A 22,804-nucleotide genomic window follows, 5' to 3' on the forward strand; every position below is an offset into this window, starting at 1 on the left:
AATTTCCAAGGTTCTTCTCTGGGCTTAAAAATTACTCACACTCAAAGAACAAAGAGAGTGGAAGGAAAAAAGGTCAATCAGTGTAAAGTAGCTATTTAAAATCATAAAAGATGACGCCGTTTAAGTGGTGCCTTCAATATGTCAGCAAATTCGGAAAACCCAGCAGTGGCCGCAGGAATAGAAAAGGTCAGTTTTCATTCCAGTCCCAAAGAAAGGCAGTGCCAAAGAATGTTCAAATACTGTTCAGTTGCACTCATTTCACATGCTAGCAAACTTATGCTCAAAATCCTTCAACCTAGGCTTTAGCAATTCATGAACCAAGAGCTTCTAGATGTACAAACTGAGTTTAGAAAAGGCAGAGGAACCAGAGACCAAATTGCCAGCGTTCACTGGATCATGGAGAAAGCAAGAGAATTTCAGAAAAATATCTGCTTCATTGACTACACTAAAGCCTTTGACTGTGTGGATCACAACAAACTGTGGGAAATTCTTGAAGAGATGAGAATACTATACCACCTTACCTGTCTCCTGAGAAAGCTGTATGTGGATCAAGAAGCAACAGTTAGGACTGGACATGGAATAACTGGTTGATTCAAAATTGGAAAAGGAGTACTACAAATCTGTATAGTGTTCCCCTACTTATTTAACTTTTATGCAGAGTACATCGTGTGAAATGCAAGGCTGGATGAATTACAAGCTGGAATTAAAGATTGCCAGGAGAAATATCAAAAGCCTCAGATATGCATATATTACTCTAATGGCAGAAAGTAAAGAGGAACTGAAGAGCCTCTTGCTGAGGGTGAAAGAGGACAATGAAAAAGCTGGCTTGAAAGTCAGCATTCAAAAAAACTAAGATCATGTCATCCAGTCTTATCACTGCAGGGCAAACAGAAGGGGAAAAAATGGAAACAGTGACAGACTTTATTTTCCTGGGCTCCAGAATCACTGGGACAGTGTCTGCAGCCATGAAAAGACAATACATGTCAATACCGAAATAACAGAAATGTTAGAATTGTGTGACAGAGCAGCATAAAAATGCTTCAAAGAGCAACTCCAAACCCTCTTGATACACCAAAAGAAAAATATATAAAGTGTCTCAGTCCATTCCAGAGGAACCTGTTTTCCCTGCACTGCCTCGACTTTCACGCCGAGGATCGACTCACACCACGGTGGCACGTGGGACAGCCCTGTGGGAAAGCCTTGTGGGAAAGCCTCGAGTGAAAGCCACAGATCCCTAGATCAACGTGACGCGAAGCGTGACACTGCTGCTACAGCTCGGGAGGAAAGCGGACATGCATGCCCCCACTCGAGACAAGGACTGACTCCCCTGTAGAGACTCCAGAAGTACCCCAAGATCCATGTCAGCACTGGAGAGGAATCCTCAGGTTCCGGCCCCGACTCCACACAAGGTTCGATCCCTGGGTTGGGAAGATCCCCTGGAGAAGGGAAAGGCTAATCCATTCCAGTATTCTGGCCTAGAGAATTCCATGGACTGTATAGTCCATGGGGTTACAATGACTGAGTGGCTTTCACTTACTCAAGGATGAGACTCTCTGCTTTGAAAGTGTCAAGTAAATCAGTGAGCCTGTTTGCCAAAAACTACTGTGTTAAATATCACGTCTGAAGCCCAAGGCTCAGGCTGCCATAACGTGATAGCAATAGATTGAGGCCCACCCTAACAGCTCCATTTTAACTTAGTCACAACTTTAAAGGCCCTCACTCCAAATGCAGTCACATTCTGAGGTCCCAGGGGTTGAGGCTTCAACATACGAATTTGGAGGGAACACAGTTCAGCCTGTAATAATTTCTTATAGCATTTTAAAAAATTGTTTATTTATTTATGTTTGGCTTCGTTTGGGTCTTTGTTCCTGCACAGACTTCCTCTAGTTGCGGCGGTTAGTGGGGTGGCTGCTCTCTAGTCGCACAGGGTTCTCACGCCGGTGGCTTCCCTTGTTGCAGAGCTCACAAGGGCATTCAGGCTTCCGTAGTTTCAGCTCACAGGCTCACGACTGTGGTGCACAGACTAAGTTGCTCCGTGACATGTGGCTTCTTCCTGGAATAGGGATTGAACCCGTGTTCCCTGCATTGGCAGGCAGATTGTTAACCACTAGACCACCAGGGAAGTCTTCTTATAGCATATTTTGTTCATGGCTTGGGGGTGAAAATGTCAGTGTACCTAAAGAAAGGTTGTTTAACAAATGGTATAACTGTTCACGGGCCATGATGGTTAAAACATCATTAATAGAATGCTTGTTAGCTGAAGCTTCCCTTGTGGCTCAGCTGGTAAAGAATCCACCTGCAAGGCGGCAGACCTGGGTTCGATCCCTGGGTTGGGAAGGTCCCCTGGAGAAGGGAAAGGCTACTCACTCCAGTATTCTGGCCTGGAGAATTCCATGGACTGTATAGTTGGACTGTAAGAGTCGGACACAACTGAGCGACTTTCACTGTCCAGTGCAGTTCTGTGTGGACATCTTTACTGCAGCACGCATAGAATGTGTTCACAAAATGGGAATGGTTGCGGCAAGAAATATAGTGGGGTATCTGGGGACAGTCAGGAGGGTTCGCTGTCTACTCTAATTGTATCACTTTAATTTTGTTTCCTACACATGTATTAATGCATATTCTAATAAGGGAATAAAACACTTATTTTAAGTCAAGAGTTGACTTAAATCCTGAGTGATCATAGGGACCTATCTGTCATATTCTCTCCTGTAACCCCAGGCCCCATTGCAGAGCCTGGTGCCTAGGAGGCCTTCAGTGAGAGTACTGAAGGAATGAAGAAATGAATTCCTCTGTAGGTATTTGGACATAGGGACTCTGGCCCCCAGTGACCCTCTCTTGTCTTTCCCCTTTGGCAGGCGGCAGCAGAGACCCCCAGGAGGGAACAAGCCCCAACAGCACGGTGACCACCCGCCGGGCAGTGCCAAACACAACAGGGACCACCAGAAATCCTACCAGGGGGGCTCGGCGCCCCACCCCTCAGGGAGGTCCAGCCACCACGGCTACAGCCAGAACCGGCGCTGGCACCACAGCAACATGGAGCATCCTTCTGGCGACAAGGGGAAGGCAGGCGCCCACCGCAACGCCAAAGAGACCGTGCCCACGGAGGGCCCCAGACTCGAGGATGCCCTGGGGGACGCTGGGCACGGCGGCCTCGAGTCCCCCCGCAGCCCTGATGCCCTGGCCCTAGCGGCTTCCGAGAGGCTCACCCTGCTGCAGCCAGGGTGTCCAGAGGCCGAGACAAAGCTTAAAGACAGTATTATTCCCGAGCGCGGCGGGGAGCGCCCCAAAATTACCCTGCTCCAGTCTTCCAAAGACAGGCTGCGGCGAAGGCTGAAAGAAAAGGTACCGGTAATTGAATTTTCCTTGTTCTCTTGCACCAGGGAGGACAGCACGAGGTAGGCACCTGGGTGGAAGGGCTTGGGGGTGTGGGCCTGGGGAGCCTTGTGGAGGCAGAGACCAGCACCTGCTGTCTGCTGCCCGAGAGAGCCCTGGTCTGCAGAAGGCAGACCTATGGCCAGCTCTGCATGTGAACTCCCTCCAGCACATTCCACCCTCCAGGAGGCTCAGCTGGACACCTGGTACCAGTCCCCAGCCTGAGAAGGGAGGGTGGGGGAAGAGGCATGTGCCTCCAGGTGGCCAGGAGGGTGGCAGAGAAGGCCTGGTATCCCCCCACCCAGCATTATCTGGGGGCGGATGCCGGCCTGTTAGTGCTAAAGGGCATCTGGGGGAAACACAGAGCCTATGAGATAAGAATGCTTCTCCCCAAGATGAGTACCAGCCAGGCTGTGCTTCCTGCCAGGGGAGAGCAAAGGTGAGCTGGACAGAGTGCAGCAGGCTGGCTTCAGCCTTGCCACTCCCCATCCCCAACAACCAGCAGCAGGGGGAGGGGAGGGGGGAGATTTAAGGAGGCACTCACTCTCAGTATCGCTTAGGTGCCCATCCTGCATGGGCATGGCCCTGAGAAGGAGGGCCTCCTTAAATTTGGAATGAGCTCTCATTCCTCACCCTCCTCCTGCCCTGGCCTGCAGAGCTTGGTTCACACATTCAGGAAGAGATGCCCCAAGCCTCCAGAGGAGAGCGGGGGCTCTGTCCCTGGCAGCATTGGGTCCACTCTGCTCACCCTGGCTCCCTGTCCCCAGCCATGGGTGTAAGGTCACCTTGGAGAAGAAGTATTCCCAGGAAAGGCCAGCTTGCCCCCAGCTTTCCCAGGCATGGGGAGACTACGTGGAGTCCTCCTTGTGGGGCTTCTGCGGACCTCAAAGTTCCGGGCTTCTCCCCAGCCCTTCTCTCCTGCCTTTTCTCCTCCAACTTTCACCTCCGAGGGCCAGGTCCACACCCAATCAGTACAAGGCAGGTCAGACCTCTTCCCCGCTCAATTCCTGAAGCTGACATGCTGCTCCTGGCATCCCTTACAGCCCTGAGTGCCCACCCATACTCCCCACAGGGCAGGCACTGTGAGGTCCTGGAGAAAAGCATCCTTCATTTCCTTACGTCCCAAAGGTAGGAGCCTGGAGAGGTTCTCAAGTGTACACCGTGTGTGGTCTCTGCCTGAAGACTTTCCTGGACAGATTGCTCCAATCCAGCCAGAGAGAGAATTGCTAAGTTCTCTTCGGTTCTGCTAAATGCAGCCGTGGTGCCACAGAGCGAAACAACACGGGCTTTAGAGTCAAGCAAACTAGCTGGGTCCTCACTCTGCCTTTGATTGACTAGGTGGCCTTGGGCAAGCCACCTCGCCTCTCTGTGCCCCCAGTGTGCCCATCTGTAAAATGGGTGTCACACAGTGGTGTAATACTGCCTTGTAGACAGACTGAAGGTCAAATGTCATAACCTGTCAGAAGACCCTTGTGGGTGATTATTCTATATACCGACCACTATTCCTGCCCGTGGTTGGGATGGGGCAGGAAGAGAGAGAGAGAACAGATAAGGTAGATCCGTGATGCCCGTATTTCAGCTGCAAAGACTGCCCTCAGGTCCAGCCTCCTGAACTCCTGGATCACGAGGACGTGGGCTGGGGCAATGGCAGGACTCAAAGAAAGCTATATAGACCATCTAATCTAATCTCATGTATCTGGGAGGAAAATGAAGCCCAGGGAGTGAAGCCACTTCCCAGAGCCATCCAACTAGAGATAGAGACTAGGTTCAAGAGCCCCGGGCTGAGCCTCCCGCCCAGGATTTTTCTGTTGATGACAGAATGGCAAACATGGGTGCCCCTCTGTGTCCCTGACCCTGCCCTTCAACCCTAGTTTCACATCCCAGCAGTTAGGTCCATCGCTTGTGGCCACCAGTCTCCTGTGTTTGAGTACATACTTCTGAGACTGTCGGATCCATTTTCTTCCTCGTGCAGCGCAGGTCTGGTCCCAGTTATAGTGAAACCTCTAGTGGGTGTAGGGTTTTTCATCTGAAATTTCCCTCCGGGAAGTGCCAGTTGTTTCCGCAGCACTTCGGAGGATTCCTTAGTGTGCAGTACTTGTAAAAAGCCAGCACACAATGCCAAGGCTGTGTCACAGGGCTCCCTGTACCCAGAGAGCATGACAGTCCTCGGGCTGAAGTCCATCACGAGTCCAGAGCCGAGAGTCTGGAGGACTAGGTGTAGCCGCTCTGTGGGTACCTTTAACCAACACAGCAGGCATTTGGGATGCCACCTCCTTCCTGACCTACTCTTCCTACCCTTGTTTTCTCTTGGCCCAATTTCTTATCTGTTAGTTTACTTATTCTTTAATAAGGCCGATTAAATCATCTCTACATTGAGACATCTGATGGACAGGTAGACCCAACAAACCAAGCCAATGTATATGAGAAACCTGGTTAAGAGCTAGAGCTCACAAAAACAGGATCCACTCAGGGCATCACAGGGGCCGAGCAGAGGGGGAACAGGGAGCCTGGGGCCCAAGGGTCCTTGGTGGAGGTCGGGTCCCAAGGGGATCAGACCGCCGGTTCTAGAAGTGGCACGGGTCCTTTCTGAGGATGACAGCCCTCCCTGCATGGAAACCTGGAAACCCTCAGCGGAAACCCGGGCCCCACTCAGGCACCACTCGATTTGTCCCCTACGCCTCCCCCCTCCACCCCCACCAGGATGAAGTGGCTGTGGAGACCACCAGCCCTCAGCAGAACAAGATGGACAAGTTGATTGAGATTCTGAACAGCATGCGGAACAACAGCAGCGACGTGGACGCCAAGCTCACCACCTTCATGGAGGAGGCCCAGAACTCCACCAACTCGGAGGAGATGCTGGGGGAGATCGTGCGCACCATCTACCAGAAGGCCGTGTCTGACCGCAGCTTCGCCTTCACGGCCGCCAAGCTCTGCGACAAGATGGCGCTCTTCATGGTGGAGGGGACCAAGTTCCGCAGCCTGCTGCTCAACATGCTGCAGGTAACGGGCGCCAACAGCTGCGCCTCCCGCCCCGCCCGCCGAGGGCCAGCTCTGGAGAGAGGGCTGCAGATTCTGACCACGGTCGGACTGCTCCCGAGTTCCACCCTTGCCCGATTAATTATAGAAAATAAAAAGGCACTCAGAGGGCAAGGGATGAGTGGCCAGATTTGCGTGTGTTTGTGTGAGGGCTCCATGGTTACGATGGACCAATATAATTTTATAGGTGCTTCGTGTGTAACCAGCCTTCCCCTCTGTTTCCATGATAAGAGGGCTTCCTCTTGTATTAGACCCATTCTGTGCTTTGACCTCTCCGTGTCCCCTCCCAGCAGACACACAATGTGCCATGGACTTTTCTTTTCCTTCTCCTCCCCCCCAGGACCACCCCCAGGCCCTGCAGTGATGCACGGCTTGTAGATGGTGCTGAGATAGGTCTCAGCAAAAGGCATATAGCAAAAGGGCTTTGAGTTGCGAAGCTGCGGTCTGTCTGCTGACACGCCTGGGTTCTTGAAACCTCTTCTGGGGCAGAGAGAGGTCAAAGGCCGTCTCGTTTCTTGGTGCCTCCCCACTCCAAGCCCCTCTACCCGGAGAGCTTAATCCTTCCCCTCCCCTTCCTTCCTCTGTGGGTGCCGATGTCCAGCGATGGTTTTACTGGGGTGTGTGATGGGCATGGGCTCTTAAACTGAGTGCAGGGTTGTGTGATCTCCCAGGTGGGGAGCTGAAGGCTGTCTCTCTTCACCGTGGTCACAAGGGAACCGGTCCCAGCTCTGGTGGCATCGTGAAGAGGCAGCAGGTGGCATAGGATGGCGGCCGTGCCAGGCCTGGGACTGTCCTTGGAGACTCTTGGCTGGGGAAAAAAGTCATCTCTGCTCCTCCTCTGTACCTTAGACGGGTTGAGATATGCATTGAGTTTCAGCCCAGGTAGGGTAAAACAGGAGCTTGAAAGTTCCAGAAGTAGGATCACAGAGCCGGAGGAAATACCTGCAGGTCTTTCTTAAGGATGGTGACCATGTAATAGATCATCCGAACCGTGACGTTTCTGAGAGTCAGGGGCTGTATTCATCATCAGGCCTAGGCCCCTCCCGGTGTCGACCAGGACATGTGGTCACCCTGGTCTTAGCCACCTGATTTCGCAGTCTCGGCCGTCCCTTCCCCAGGAACAGGGAGGGAGGAGCCCCCTCCGAAGGCTGCCCGTGGGCTCCATCCCGCCGCCCTCCCGTCTTCCCAGGGCGACTGCTCACTGCAACCCGAGCTGCGCTGGCCAGCCCGGGCTGCTTCTGTCCAGCTCGCAGCCCCGATCAGGTTCCCATTCCTGGATCGCCCACGCTCCCCGGTGACGAATTCCCGCATTACCTGAGGGATTTGCACGTCGGGCATGTTCCTCGTGGGCCGGAATGTCCTGGGAGAGTGTGGAGGGTGATGGCAGGGAGCAGCCTGTCTGCCACGTACGGCCAGGCCTGGAGGGGGTGGAGTGGGGGGGATGGTCAGGGACAGATCGACCTTTGGCCTTGGCTTTTGTGAAGAGAAGGGCCAGGATAGGGCAAGACTTCTGACGGTGGTTGCCAGCTCTGCGTAACCAGCCGGCGCCCGCGGTGGACACACATACAGGGCGCGGGATGAGAGGCGTCCAGCTGGGAAGGACAGCTGGCTGCAGGGGTCACCTGAGATCCTGCCCGGGTCAGGCTTCTCTTCCAATGACCCGCAGTTAGAGCGGCCTTACTCACAGTGTCCGGCAGAGCATCCGCACTGGGACGTGCTCAGCCTCAGTCAGAGCCCTTTGGCCCCCTACCCCCAACCTCTCCGTTCCCAGAGAAGTGGACTGTCTTAGGCCAGCAGGTTCACAGTGTCCCCTTGGCCCCCACTGCCCCCTTCATCCCTTGCAGCCTCGGCTTAAGTGTAAGAGGGAGCTCCTTGAAGTGTGTAACCAGAGGGCTGGGGCTGGACCCTCAGGCCTCCTGGGTTGTGGTTCAAGGCCCCTTGGCCCCCACGGAAGGTGGGCTGGGTGTGCTAGACTCCTGGCACACCCCCTGTTACGAGACCCGGCCTATCGGGCCCTGCTCCTCTGCTGCTGAGGAACTGCTGGGTTGGAGTAGGCTTTCCAGGCAGCATCACTCATGCCATTCACCACCCCAGACCCACAAGGCTCAAGAAAAGAGAGCAGGAGGCATAACTCATCAAACCCCAGTTTCCTCGTGACCCACAGGAGTGTCTCTTTTCACCTGCTTTCATTCTCTGGCAAACCTGATTTGTATCCCTTCCCTGGGCCCCAGCACCTTCCCCCCCGCCCCCCGCACCCCCCCCCCGCCCCCAGCCTTTCTCCTCTGAGGTTCATACTCAGCTGCACGCACTCAGGGTCCACTGTCTCTGGATCCCCAAGCAGCCCGCAGTTCAGTTCAACCGCCCCGAGATGCCCTTCACGTGGCGAGGTTTCACCGCTCCCTCCATGTACAGGTTCTGAGATCTGGCTTAGTGATGCTGGCTGCATGATGCTGGCTACAAAGTGGACAGGCTGTAAGGCGCCCTGTGAACACAGCTCCCAGCAGCTGTCTTTGGATGTTTTGCCCTCCTTGGCCGAGCGCTTTCACTGTCTGGGCTTTGGCAGCGGGAGCTGGCAGCCCCAGAGGAGACGGGCAGGCTCTGATGTCGGGGACGTTGGCGTGGAGTGTGGGCTACCTGCCAAGCTGGGACGCAGCCCCCAAGGAGAGCGAAGTGAGAGCGAACCCAGGGAAGGGTCAAAGGACCTTTCACCCCTCACAGCCAAATTCAGCTTTGTCATCTCAGGGAACCCAAAAGCACCACCCTCATGAGGAGCTCTGACAGTGCCAGTCCCATGGCTCAGAAATCATCTTCAGTTTTCACATCTAAACTGAGTCTTTTTGCCTTAGGTGTGATTGTTTTCTAAGTAGTATTCTGGTAAATAAAATCCTGCTTATTAAACAGGCATTTCTCAAATGTCTGTTAGGTACCAGGCATGCATGTCAGTGCTTCTCAAACTTGTATTTGTATTTGAACCACTTGACAGTCTATAAATAGAGGTTCTGATTCAGGAAATCTGGGTAGAACCTGAGATGCTACATTTCTAACAAGCCCCCAGGTGATGGTGGTACTGCTGCTGGCCCAGGGACCACACTTTGAGTACTAAGACGTTGGATGACTGACGGTTTGTAGTGATGGGTCAAGTTCACAGGCAGGCCGACTGATGCACGCCTTTTAATGGTGTGATGTCAGAAGTGGGGACCCAGTCTGGGAATACGGAGTTCCAGGCACCAGGTTTTCTTCAGGGCCCTGTCTCTCAGCCTAGCTCTTCTTTGGCATCTCAGGGGGAGACGTTTTAAAACATACCAACGTGGGGGTTCTCCCCCAGACTGACTGAGTTAGACTCCACAGCGATGGGCCTGGGCACCCTTTCTTGAAGAACCTCCCAGCTGAGTCTGCAGTGATAGAGTGCCCTGTTAGGAAGATGACTCCAGAGATGCGCTGTCTCTGCCACTATTGTCACTTATGAACCGGTTGGCCTTGCCCATCACCCCATGAATCAGCCAAGAAATGGGTCCCAGGTACTGGGCTCTTTGCTGAGTGATGAGAAGGAGTCAGAGCCTGAGCTAGTGAGAGAGCTCCAAAAAGCAGGAGACATTGGCAAGTGAGCGCATCCCTTCCCCTCGCCCAGCCTCGGGTGCCCCTCTGTGCAGCAAGGAGGCTGGCTTGGACCGTCGTAGGAGACCTCTCTCCTGCGCTTCGCTGTTCTGAGGGTCCTCCTGGGAAACCTCCACCCTCACGGGTCAGCCAGCTGGGGGCGGCCTCTCCCCTCCCTCGGGCCTGTTTCTCTCTGCTCTCAGCTCCATCCCCCGGGTCCTTTTCCTTTCTCTTGTGGAAGCACCTATCACGTGTTTTAGGAAAAGGGCCTCCCTCTTCAACCCCCCTGGGGTTGCCAGGCTCGGCCATCAGTAAAGCTAAGGAGACGATTCATGTCCCTTGCCCCACCCCTTCCCACCTGGCTCCCACGCTGCTTGATCGCAAGGTCCCACACCCATGAGAAGATGTGCACTGAGGGATTCTGACTCCTAGGAGAATGTGGGCGGCCCATAACCCCTGGGCTACGGAAGTCACCAGGACTCCGCCTCGATCTTTACCAAGGAATCATCATGGTACCAAGAGGGGGCGGGGGGCTCTGGTGTCACTGCGAGGTGAAGAATGAGCGAGCCTCTTTTTATGGGACCTTTGGAATGACAGGAATTGGAGGCCTGAGCCCCCGCCGCCCAGCACTGCCCCGTCACCACCCTGGACCTTCCGCTCGGGCTCAGAGAGTGCTCCTTTGCTGAGATATGCTTGGGCAGTATCAGTTCAAGCCCTCCTCTGTTGAAATGTGTGTGCCCTGTTTAGCCAAGAGGTGTCTGCATCTGAGCTATGCAGAGCAAAGTATTATTAGAGCCGGCATCAGTGTGTCTGTAACTGAACCCTGCTCTCCCTAGCAACCGTTGTCAACAACACATCTAACAGAAGGAGGCGATACCTTTTTTTGAAGGAAAGAAAAAAAGAAAAACCTCATCTCACCAAGTCGTAAACACAGCAGGGCTGTTGTGAAAAGACAAGGCAAAATCAGAATCTGGAGTGTGACCAGGTTTCAAAATAAATTGCTCTCTGCCAGCAACTTCTAGAAGACAGCCTCTTAAAAAGCTGACCTGGAGCTAGAAAATGGATAAGTTCTGCAGAGCTTCTGGCTGGGTCACCATTAAGCATCACGTTTGGGGCTTTTGACACATAGAAACTCAATCAGGTGGTGACAGGGGTTCAGTGGGGCCTCTGAAGGGTCTCTGGGAGTAATTTTAACTGGGGCACTCAAGACTTGCTGGTCTGGCTGCCCCATCAGTAAATCAAAATACAACCTGCATCTTCAAGACTTAGGTGATTCATTCATCCCACTTATACCCCATTTCTCCCATCTCTGCCTCCTGGTCTTAGTCCCATGCTTGCTGGCTTGGGCAAAGGCACTGGGCCATTCCATAAGGAACCTCCTTCTCTCCTGGTTATCTCGAGGTATCAGAAAAATCAAAAGTTGTTCCTCTTTTCCCAAAATATGGAGTTCTCAATCCCAGTCTTTTTTGGAGGGAGGGAGAAGGACCAACATCGATTCTTAGGGTTCTAACCAGAGTTGTAAGCTGAGTTGTAAGTTCCCAGCTGAGTTGTAAGTTCCTCGAGGGCAGGAATCCTGGCTGTGTGATGCTTGGTCCCCGGCTCCTGGCACCATGACTGGTACACAGTGGATGCTCAGCAAGTGCCTGGGGAAGGGAGGCACAGGGCCATCAGTCTTAGGTACCAAAGCTCCTAGTGCGAGACAGGCTTCTCAGCTCTTCTGAGCACTTTCCTCTGTGTGAACCTGGAGATTCTCTCCCCAGGGTGGCTTCCAAGGCAGGATCCATCCCCCATGTGTGTGGAACAGGACAGTGACTCAGTGAGGCTACCAAGTCATGGGGCTGAATGGGGGCGGTCAGTCCAGCACCCCAAGCTCTTGGCTCCTATGAAAATGTTACTCACTCAGTTGTGTCTGACTCTTTGCGACCCCATGGACTGTAGTTTGCCAGGCTCCTCTGTCCATGGGGATTCTCCGAGCAAGAATATTGGAGTGTGTAGCCATTCCCTTCTCTAGGGTATCTTCCCAACCCAGGGATCAAACCTGGGTCTCCTGCATTACAGGCAGATTCTTTATTGTCTGAGCCACCAGGGAAGACCCTGGGCTCCCAGACCACCCCCCTAAATAGGATATAAGGGTCAGAAAGTTGGGAAAATCAGAAATCCATCTCTTGAAGCTATCAGTGGGGATTTCAAAATCTGTGCTCCTAGAAGATATCTCACCGGATTTCCAATGCTGTCCGAGTCTCTGGGTTTTCCAGGCCAGTGGAGGGCTGAGGGTATCCAAGGAAACAACTTCGTGCCCCCGTCTGCTTTATCCAGTTGAAGCACACAGCCGTTCTTCCTGTGGCGGGCTCTCCCCTTGCACCCTCTTCCTAGGCCCGGAGCTCCACCCCCGCCCCTGCACACCCACCGCTGAGCCGATGTGCACTCCAGGCATGTAAACTAATTTTACTGTTGGCCCAAGCCAGGCATACCCAGGGAGAGAAGCACATTGTTCTCTGCATTCCAGAGCCTGAGCAAAGCCCTGAGCTGTACCCACCCGAGTGCCCCTCCTCCGATTGCAAAAAATCAGGAGGGAGAAAGTGAAGTGCTAGCAGGCAACGCGAGCGCTCTCCCCGCGGGTCAATCATGGAAGGTGACTTTGTTATTGTGTTAATCACTCAGTCGTGTCCGACTCTTTACGACCCCAGCCAGGCTCGTCTGTCCGTGGAATTCTCCTGGCAAGAATACTGGAGTGGCTAGCCATTCCCTTCTCGCCCACAAAACACCTCTTTTTTCTAAAAAGACTGTTGTTCCAATGGCACCCTGCACTGGCCAGGCAGAGGTAGCACACACCTTGCCCGACAGTGGGCACCGGCAGGCTGGCCTCACATGTCCTGTCTTTGGAGCTTGACCTGCATAAGAGTCTGTGGCGGGCACAGCTCCCCCACTGGGGACAACAGCACCTGCCTGGTACCCAGGCTGTTCACCCACCGGACCAGAACCAGAACAGGGACTGGCCATGCCTCTGGCCAGCCTTGTTGCCCACACTTGCTTTGCAACGAGTAAACTTCTACCTTCTTGCTTCCCATCCTCACGTCTTCCTCTCAACAAACACTTCTGGAGCACCTCCTATGTACCGCCGCTCAGCAGGGCCCACACGTGTGTCATCTCTGTGAATGCACCCTCCCTTCTCGTCTCCCCCTAGTTTGTGTCACTGGGGCACTGTCCCAAAGTCTGAGTTTTATTCAAGGATCCAGCTGGGGTGTCTCAAAGCCAGTTTTTCGGACTCAGTATGGGCACAGTGGCTTCTGAAAGGGCTAAATCTAAGGCTCCCTTCTAGAACTTCATTATGCCCTTCGGGACAGAGGCAGCCTATGATACAAACAGGAAAAAAAAAAAAAGCATTTTGATTTTTTTTTTTTAATCTGAAAATAAGCAGAGGAAAGGACAGCAGCCTGCCAGTTGAGGTTTTCTCGTCTCAGAGGCAAGGTCCCACCAAGTCCACCCATGGCAGGTTTCAGCCAGCATCAAAGGGCTGCTTTCAGGAGCCTCTGCCCATGAGGACAAAGGTGCCCTGGTGGGCAGGTGCTGGGACACCAGAGGTCCTGCTCCCGCTCTCCTGTCTCTGGGCCGAGGAACGTTCCTGGGGTCAGGAATTATTTCCCCATCACCCGTGTCCCTTGCCAGGCCGTGTTCTCTTCCCTGCACGCCCTCACCCCCGACCTGGGCTTCGTTTTCCCTGCTAAATCCCCTGATGGGACTTGGCCGGACACTCCCCCTGTCTGAAGCTGCCACGCTGAGGCAGGCCCTGCAGATAAGTGGGTTATCGGAGAAGGCAGCTCGGGTGTCCCGGGCCCCAGAGGGTCACCCCTGGCCGGCTGGCAGCTCACCCCCAGCTCCTCCTCCCCAACTCCACCCCAGAGCCAGGCCAGCAAGGAGACAGCAGTTCCTTCCCCGCAGCTCAGTGAGCAGCCGGCCCCCAGCCGCCGCCGGGAATCTGAGCTATGCTAAGCCATCCAGATCGCCGCATCGCTGCCCTGCCCGGCCCAGACAGGGCGCCTCTACCTGCCGCGGCCGCCGCTGGAAAGCTGGCACCGCCTGGGCCGATGGAAACAAATCTCCCTGCAGGTTATGTAACTGCTAACCGCCCCGGCCCCGGCTCCCTGGGGAGAAGGCTCCCAGCCGCCACAGAAGGGAGAGCGGTGGGCCCTGGGCAGGGAGCGGACAGAGGATCATTCTTTCAAAGAGAAGCAAGTCATCCTGAGCGATTGCCCAAGGTCCTTCTCCAGACCCAAGGTCCTCAGTGCCCCCAGGGAGACCAATGTTCCCTGTACTTGCTGGCGGAGCGTGGAGGTCGGCCCAAGACACGAGCCCAAGTGAAGTGAGGAAGGCTCGTCAGGAGAGCTAGACTCACAGGGGAGGTGAAGGCGAGGGGAGCAGGTCTTGCTGGGCTTGGTATTTTGGTTTGGCTTTGTCTTGTAATAAGATACATGCAACACGAAATCGGCCAGCTTAACCATTTTTAAGTGCGTGTGTCCAGTGCAACCGCAGCTCTGCACTGCACTCCCAGCAACCACCCAGAAACCTCTCTTCGTCCCAGTCAGAAGTCCCATCCCTCCTTACAGTCACCTCCCAGCCCCCTCCACCCCCTCTCCCTTCTGTCTCTGTGAGTTCTCAGCTCTGTGCTTTACGCATGTAAGTGGAAACCGCACAGTGGTCCTTTTGAGTCTGGCTCATCTTGCTTAGCATCATGGCTTCAAGATGCGTTCATGTGGTAGCTCACGTCAGATTTTCCTTCCTTTTCGTGGCTGGATACTATTGCATGGTATGGATGGACCGCATTTTATTTATCTGTTCGTTCATCCATCACGGATGGCCCCTTGGGTTGTTTCACCTTCAGGCTGTTGTGAATTATGTCACCATGAACATGCCACATACATGTATCTGTTTATGCCCTTGCTTTCAGTTATGTTGGGTATGTGTATCTAGACGTGGAATTGCTGGATTCTGTGAAAATTCTACATAGACCTTTTTAGGAACTTGCTAACTGTGTTCCAGAGGCTGTTTTTCATGGAGAGACTGTATGAACCAAGACCCAAGTAAAGGACAGTGAGGATACCGCCTTACTTGGAATCCAGGGTCAGGGTGTTAAGTGGAGAGTCAGAGGAAGTCTGTAAGATGGAACAGAAAGCTTTGGACTTTATGAAGTGGAACTCGGGAGCCACTGTTGAGCCATGACTTCCTAAGATTAAAAATCATAGAACAGTATAGACTTGAAGGAGCTATAGATTATCCATCCAACCCATTCATATCATAGGTGAGAGACTAGAAGCCCAGGGAGGTTAACAAAAGCCCTGCTTTAGGGAGATCTGGATGCTGGGTTATACGGTGTCATGGTTGGAAATCCGGTAGATAGAGGACCAGGGGTTTTAAGTGACCATGGTTGTCGCTTTCATAAGGAAAGCACACAGTGGTTTGGACCTGCCCCTCAAAGATTCAAACTGCGGTGGCAGGCCTCATTCCCTCTCCTCCAGGGACCTGCTCCCAGCCCTAGGTAGGCAGAACGGTAGCATTTGGCCACTGCCCCCATCACTCAGGAGCTGGAATCTAGAGTTGCTAGCAGGGGGTCAGTAGGCTGACGTGGGAGATGTACCCCTCTTCCTTCTGCCAGGCATGGCACAAGAGTCTCCAGGAGCCACCCAGGTAAATCACTGGGCATCTCTGAACTGAAGCTTCCCAGCCAAAGACGCACAGCCTGGGCTTCAAAGCGGGCACCAAACACATGGACTCCTGGCCACCTGCGGGGAGGATGAACAGGACTCACCTCTTGTGCCCCTGACCCTTGTCTGGATGCCCCATCCACACTGCTGTGGATACCTCTCCCTCACTTTCTCTGCCCATACCCATGTGCCCTGGCGGTGCTCTGGACGCCTGGCACGAGGCAGAGTGATTTATTGGAAGTTAGTGAGTGTGGGGTGGGGCAGAGAGGGTTGGGGGATGGAAACTTTTTAAGCAGCCAGCAAGGGTGGCACACTTGTCTTGAACTCATTGCTTTCAGGGTGGCTGGGTTCCATCTCCACTAGAAGATAAAAGAAGGGATCCGTTTAAGTGGACAGAGGTCACCAGGCATCCCGGGGTGCAGAGTGTGATGCAAGATCGCAGGTGGGGGCTCACCCATTCTTCAGTTACTCCTTAGCCAATTGGCCTCCTGTGACTGATCCAACCCGTCTTCGTTGCTGCTCAGCTTTTCTCCAGCTGCAGAGAGCGGGGGCTGCCTCCACTTATGGGCTTCTCGTCGCTCCGGCTTCTCTTGTTGCGGAGCGCAGGCTCTGGGGTTCATGGGCTTCAGCAGTTGCGGCTCCCGGGCTTTAGAGCACAGCTCGATAGTTGTGGCCCACGGGCTGAGTGGCTTCGCTGCATCTGGGATTGTCCCAGATTGGGGATCGGGGATCTAACCCATGTCTCCTGCACTGGCAGACGAATTCTCCACCACTGAGTCACCAGGGAAGTCCCCTAGTTTCTTCTTGCTCCAGACCTGTCCCTGTCGGGTGGCCTGTCTGTCCCAGAGAGGTTGTGTGACCCTCAGCCAGGAAGCAGGGGCTGGGCTGTATGGCCCCTTGAAATCACCTTCCAGCTCGGAGCTCTTGCTGCAGCCTGAGAACCATCAGCATAGGGAGTCTGCCCTGGGAGCCCGAAGTTCAGAATTGGGGCTCTCTGCACACCCAGAATCTCCATCCCTTTTTGCCTCCCACCCAGCATGCTGAGTCTTCAAGGAACAGCAGTGCCAGCCCCTCCTGGCCCCTCCTCAACCCTAGTTCCGGCCGGCAGTGCTGGGAAGAAGGTGGGCCCCCTTAGGGGGAGTAGGCTGTGACCTGCAGGGAACCAGCTTCACTTGACCCTTGGGTGGCCTTTGATATCCCAGTTCTCAGAGGGAAAGAAGCTTCAGGTCACTTGGAAACATGGAGACAGGTATGTCCAGCCAGGAGCAGTGCCCTGCGGCCCCCTGCCTGCCAGGGATGGCTGTTCAGCTCATCCCCTTCAGGAAGCCCCTTGCTCCCAAATCATCCCACTCTTGACAGTGCAGCTTGGATCAAATAATGTCCCAGAGGACCACTAAGCAGAGGGAGCCCAGAGGACCACCACGCTGCTGCCACGCACTGCCATCCAGCTCGGCTCCCGAGCAGGGGCAATACCAAAGGATGGCGGGCTTGGGTGGTATTCGGGGATGGCTGGGCTCCAGCTAAAGCTTAGGAATATCTCTCTATAATTGGAGTCAGTGCATTCCTGGGCAGCTGCATGCACATCGGAGCTCCACACTCCCCATTGACCCCATCAGACAACAGTCACTGCATTACTCTGGGTGTTGAAAATAGTCTGATTGGAATAGTATCTCTGATGTGGACTTAGAAGCAGAGTCACCTGGAATTCAGCCTGCAGGCTCCAGAAACTTGCCCTTGATGACGTCCTGCCGTGTTGCATAAGGAATCGTTGACAAAGCCCAGAGTCCAACACCTACCTCCTGACCCTGGTTCTGGTGCGTCAGCTGGTGACTTTGGGCACACCTCTCAGTCAGTCCTAGCTGCCCTCCACTTACTCTTCCATTAAGTGAGGGTAATCATACCTGCTCCCTAACACCTGTTTATCCCACAGACGTAATCACTGTTTAAATCCACTGACACACATCCCATTTTGTCCGTGTCCTCTTAAGGCTCCTCCTCCAACAGGAATTTCTGAATTTCACAAAATCATGTTTTTCCTTTTGCCCTTGATGAATCCCATTCATTCACGGTTCCTAGGAGAGGCCCCACACAGGCTTTCTTCCACAAGCCCAGGGCCCCCCAGGTCATGCTACAGTTTAGGGTTCAGACTGTAGTAGTGCAGGTAGCTCAGGATCTGTCCACAACGAGAGCTTGCATGGAGGTCCTGAGATTGGTGTTGAAGCCCTGCTGGGTGTGAGTGCCTAACACTGTTAAATCCCCAGTAAAGCAGGAGCCTCTGGCCTCCATCAGATATTTAGAGGCCTGATGGAAGGGCAAAGCCAGCTCAACCAGAGAACAATTTAGGAAAATCAGAGGAGGGGGCAAGCCCTTTAAGTGCTGGTGTCTGGGGAAGACTTCCTGGAGGAGGTGGCATGAAAGGAAAGGCCGGATTTGGGTGGACCGAGGAAAGTAGGAGGAAGGAGCCAAAGCAAAGGCTTGAGGGTGGGAGCAGCCAAGTGGGGGGCAGTGGGCATGATTGTGCAGGAGAGCGCGGTGGGGTGGCAGTTGTGCACTGGCAGCCTGGCCAAGGCTGCCCAGGCAGCAGCAGGGGGCTCTGCAAGTGTCAGCGAGCCCTGGGGTAAAGCTGCCCAGCCAGGCCATGACCCCAGGTCACGGTCACCACGGGGGCCCATTCATTTGCTGGCACTCACTGGTCACCCTCTCAGGCCAAGGCTGTTTTAATCCAGAACTAAAGCTTCTACCTTCAGATTAGGGAGCTCCCTGCCAGCTTTGGACCCCAGTCGGTCTGGGACCGGAGGCAGGGAGCGCCACACCATCCGGGGCCCCGGGCCAGGCTGCTGGGGGCCCCCAGGGGTCAGGGTTTCACTGAGGCAGATAGTATGAGGCCTGGCACGCGAGGCCGAGAGACGCTGGCTTTCTGGACCAGTCCAGTACCTCGTGGGAGAGGTCAGGTCCCAGCTGCCCACCTGGAGTGACCCACTCAGCCCCTCACTATGGATCAGCTGCCTCCAAGAGCTGTGTAGAGATGCTGCCCACGCACTTAACCACACACACCCATGCACTTAGTACTGGTGACATCGTATTTTTTGTTAGTCGCTCAGCTGTGTCCAACTCTTTCGCGACTCCATGGACTGTAGCCCGCCAGGCTCCTCTGTCCATGGAATTCTCCAGGGAAGAATACTGGAGTGGGTAGCCAATCCCTTCTCCAGGGATTCTTCCTGACTGAGGGATTGAACCCGGGTCTCCTACCTTGCAGGTGGATTCTTTATCTTCTGAGCCTTGAGGAAAGCCAGTGTTGCCCCTTCCTTCAGCCTTACGGCCTGCAGGGAACCAGAGGCAGGGCTACCTGTGATGCCTGGGGCTGCACAGGTTCACAAAGCAACCCTCCTCTGCTTCTGCCCCATCCCTCCTCCCCCAGGCACATTTTTTTTCTGGCCTGCCTCAAGGGGTACAGCAGGAGACAGAAAGTCTGAAGCCGGCATCGTGCCTGGCTCCAGGCCTGTGTCCTCATGTGGTCCAGAGGCGTGGTCAGTCTCCCCACCGAGGCAGGGCTCATGGCTCCGCCTTCTCTACTCCCACGCCCCGCGGGTGCCCTGGGGTCATGGAGGTTGCGTGCATGCGGGTCCAGGACCGGAGAGAGCCTGGGAAACTTGAGTGCAGACTAGCGGTGGGAAGAGAAGATGGGGCGCTGCTCAGAGGTGGGGGACTCGAAGGTGCCGTGCAGGAGGCGCCTGGACTGCAGCCTCCCGGACTCTCACTCCAGCCCTGCCCTTCTCTAGCTGGATGATGGCAGGCCAGCCCGTGGCTTCCTCACCCATAAAATTGGGAGATTAGAGGTAATTTCAAAGGTCCCTTTCACCTCTTTGTTAATCGAAAGCAGACATATGGGGCATACACACGGTGCCTGTTATTGCCCACTGCCACCCGTGGGTTCAACAGTGAGGAGCAGACGCTCCCTGCCGGCAGGGGTCTCCAGTCATGGCCGCTCCAGCCCACCGGTTGAATGTCCAGAGTCATTGGCCACCCGGTGGGCCAAACAGCCTGCAGGGCGCGCCAGTGCGCAAGGCGGGCCTCACCTGCCTGCAGGCCCCTCCCAGTCCACCCCAGCATCTTGGCCTCCTGAGCTTTGCCCCACAGGGCAGTTCAGTCGCTCAGTTGTGTCTGACTCTTTGAGACCCCATGGACTGCAGCATGCCAGGCCTCCCTGTCCATCACCAACTCCCAGAGTTCACTCAAACTCATGTCCATTGAGTTGGTGATGCCATCCAACCATCTCATCCTCTGTCATTCCCTTCTCCTCCCGCCTTCAATCTCTCCCAGCATTAGGGTCTTTTCAAATGAGTCAGTTCTTCGCATCAGGTGGCCAAAGTATTGGGAGTTTCAGCTTCAGCATCAGTCCTTCCTTCCAGTGAACACCCAGGACTGATCTCCTTTAGGATGGACTGGTTGGATCTCCTTACAGTCCAAGGGACTCTCAAGAGTCTTCCCCAATACTGCAATCCAAAAGCATCAATTCTTCGGCACTCAGCTTTCTTTATAGTCCAACTCTCACATCCAGAGATTTAAGCTAAGCCATTTAAGATTTAACCATTTAAGTCACAACGGGATGGTGCCTCTGCTGCAAAGCTACCTTCCAGCAATTTCCAGGCCCAGTGGGCCCCCATCCCTGAGACAAGAAACCTCTGAAAGCTCCCTTCCAGGTCTCTGAGAGAGGCTGGCATAGTGTCCGAAGGTTGCTGTCAGGTGTCTTATCTGAGAGCCCTGTTTCCTCCTCCATCTCAGCCAGGCAGTCACCCTCCAGGCATTTATTGTGCACTGTCTGTGTGCAGACACCGCGAGCCCTATGTACCCACCAGGATACCTTTGCAAGGTGGGCGTTATTAGTCCCGTTCTACGCATGGGTAAAGGAAGTGCCAGAAAGCTTAGGTAACACGTGCCTGACGTCACACAGCCAGTGACAGGAGCGGCGCTGGACCCCAGTCACCTGGTGCCCCGTACCCTCCGCAGAGCACGCTGCTGCCTGCGGGCCCCTGTGGGCCAGACGGTTGTTGCATCGGCGGCGCTGGGGCAGCCAGGTAGTGGGTCTGGAGCAGAAGGCAGGTGGCGAGGGGGAAGCGAGATGAGAGAATGCCCTTTAGATGACCTGATCAGAGCCTCCTTCCCTGCAGGCTGAACAGGGACCTGGGTGATCTCCCCATAGTTGTCTAATGGCTGAAAGAATCTGGAGACAGTTTCCAGGCCAGAGCTCAGTGGGCGCCCCGGGCCTGCTGTCCCCTGCCTGTCACAGGGGGGTTGGGTGTAAAGGGGTGTCCCTGTCCACCAGGCTGTCCCCAGCCGGCCTCCGCTTCTCCTCTGTGGCCATCCCACCCCCTGGTCTCCAGCCAGTCACCCTCACGATTCATGAAAAAGGTCAAAGAGAACTCCCTTTGGTTTGATTTGCTCCACTTTGTGGCCCCAGGGGCTGGAGGCTGCAGCCCAGGGTCATACTGGATCCTGATGAGTGGGCACCGCTGGTGTCCTGGACACCTGGGCCTCTGGGGAGCACGTGTCTGTGTGCAGCCCTGTGGTCAAGGGCAGCTGGAGTTTCCCGTGACAGGCTGCAGCCACGAGAGCCCAAGGAAGTAGATCATGTCTCAGATGAGGCTTCGTGCCTCCATCACCTCTCTAGACCAGAGGGAGGGGTGGCAGCACTTCTAATGGGGGCACCACCACCCGCCCCCCCCACCCCACCCCCCCACCCCACCCCCCCACCCCACCCCCCCACCCCCCCGCCCAGCCTGAGAGGAAGACACTTCAGGCTGGCAAAGTGAGAAGGCAGAAGACAGAGCGCGCGCCTACATGCGGCCTTGTTGCTAAAGCTCTAGATTATTAAGCAGTGAGGACCCTGGGGTGTGAGCCGAGGCAGCCAGGTTGCTCAATCCCAAAGGAGCCCTTCTAAGGTTTCCCCGGCACCCAGCCCAGAGTGTCACCCCGGAGAAGGAGCCACACTGTGAAAAAACCTTCGCTGCTACCACCATGCCTGACCTTTTTTCTTTTTTAAAAAACTCCCCCTATACAGCTTGATTTACAGTGACCCCCATACATTTCAGCAGCTGCAGCTTCATTTCAGAATCAGGTTAAGTAGCCCAGAGTTCAAAACCTAAAAGGTCGGAAGGCGGGGGGCTATGGGAAGGCGAGCGACACTTAATACAGCTCATTCCCACGTGGGCCTCTGTGGCCTGGGGTTCGTGAGCATCCTTTCCCTGCAGACTTGTACAGCCTGTACAGACATCGTGGCTCCTCTGCCTGATAAAGAGAAGTTCAAAAACACGGCAGATTGGCACCTGGCACCAGCTCCCCCGTGCTTCCTCTCCCGCCAGCCCCAACAAAAGAGGCAGCCTTCTTGAGAGCTGGTGGGAACGAGAACTCTGAGGGCAAGCATCTGTAGGGGCTTCCCAGGCAGCATGGTGATAAAGGATCCGCCTGCCAGTGCAGAGAGATGCCAGAGACACGGGTTCAATCCCTGGGTCGGAAAGATCCCCTGGAGGAAGGCATTGCAACCCACTCCAGTATTCTTGCCTGAAGAATCCCATGGACGGAGGAGCCTGGCAAGCTGTAGAGCCCCCTCTGTGTTCCTAGAGGGCAGAGCTGAGATGGGGCTTCTGTCCCTCCCCTCTGTCCCCGCCGCGCCGACCCGGTCCCATCCCACCCTTTCTGGCTGGCACAGCTCTCACATCCTCGGGCCAGACAGCCAATGTTTGTAAAGACCCCCAGCCCTGCCCTCGAGGAGCTTCTGGCTTTGCAAGCCCCTATTCTTATTTTCAGGTTCCCAAATGACCCCGAAGTCCTCGCTTGCAGCAATTTTGTTCAGTGGACTCTCTGTTTTTCCCCCTCCTGTCTGCTCTACCCTCCCAGCGCCTCCTGGCTCTGGCCCCAGCGCCAGCCCCTGTCTGTCCCTGCAAACACAAGTCAGCTGTGTGTGCAGACAAAAGCCGTGCATCGCAGCGGGGGCCGGGCCCGCAGAAGGGACATTTCCAGGGAACTCTGGGGGCGGCGGCTGGGAGGGCAGAGGCGACTGTCTGATAGCAGGGACTCGGCGTCACTGTCTAGGGGACTTGGCC

The 22,804-nt window shown here is 54.8% G+C and overlaps 1 protein-coding gene and 1 long non-coding RNA gene across 5 annotated transcripts in view; one reads left to right on the forward strand and one right to left on the reverse strand.

Annotated features, from left to right (window-relative positions):
• Positions 1-22,804, forward strand: part of CTIF (cap binding complex dependent translation initiation factor) — a 321,475-nt gene that overhangs the window by 214,437 nt on the left and 84,234 nt on the right. For 2 of the 3 annotated variants that reach the window (XM_069568499.1, XM_069568500.1), the window contains exons 8-9: positions 2,859-3,351; positions 6,076-6,375. In XM_069568499.1, coding sequence (XP_069424600.1) covers positions 2,859-3,351; positions 6,076-6,375 — 793 coding nt within the window. The remainder of the gene's footprint in view (positions 1-2,858; positions 3,352-6,075; positions 6,376-22,804) is intronic. The other variant, XM_069568501.1, reaches the window with a different exon arrangement.
• LOC138428162 (uncharacterized) lies at positions 1,805-19,207 on the reverse strand. Of its 2 annotated transcripts, none has more exons than XR_011252309.1 (3): positions 18,954-19,207; positions 7,726-7,829; positions 1,805-2,053 (listed from the first exon to the last, which is right to left on the reverse strand). It is a non-coding gene; the product is annotated as an uncharacterized lncRNA (long non-coding RNA). The 2 variants fall into 2 exon arrangements; XR_011252310.1 differs by lacking the exon at positions 18,954-19,207 and adding an exon at positions 12,223-12,350.

The sequence above is a fragment of the Ovis canadensis genome, chromosome 23 (genome assembly GCF_042477335.2).
Source record: "Ovis canadensis isolate MfBH-ARS-UI-01 breed Bighorn chromosome 23, ARS-UI_OviCan_v2, whole genome shotgun sequence".
Classification (NCBI taxonomy): Eukaryota; Metazoa; Chordata; class Mammalia; order Artiodactyla; family Bovidae; genus Ovis; species Ovis canadensis.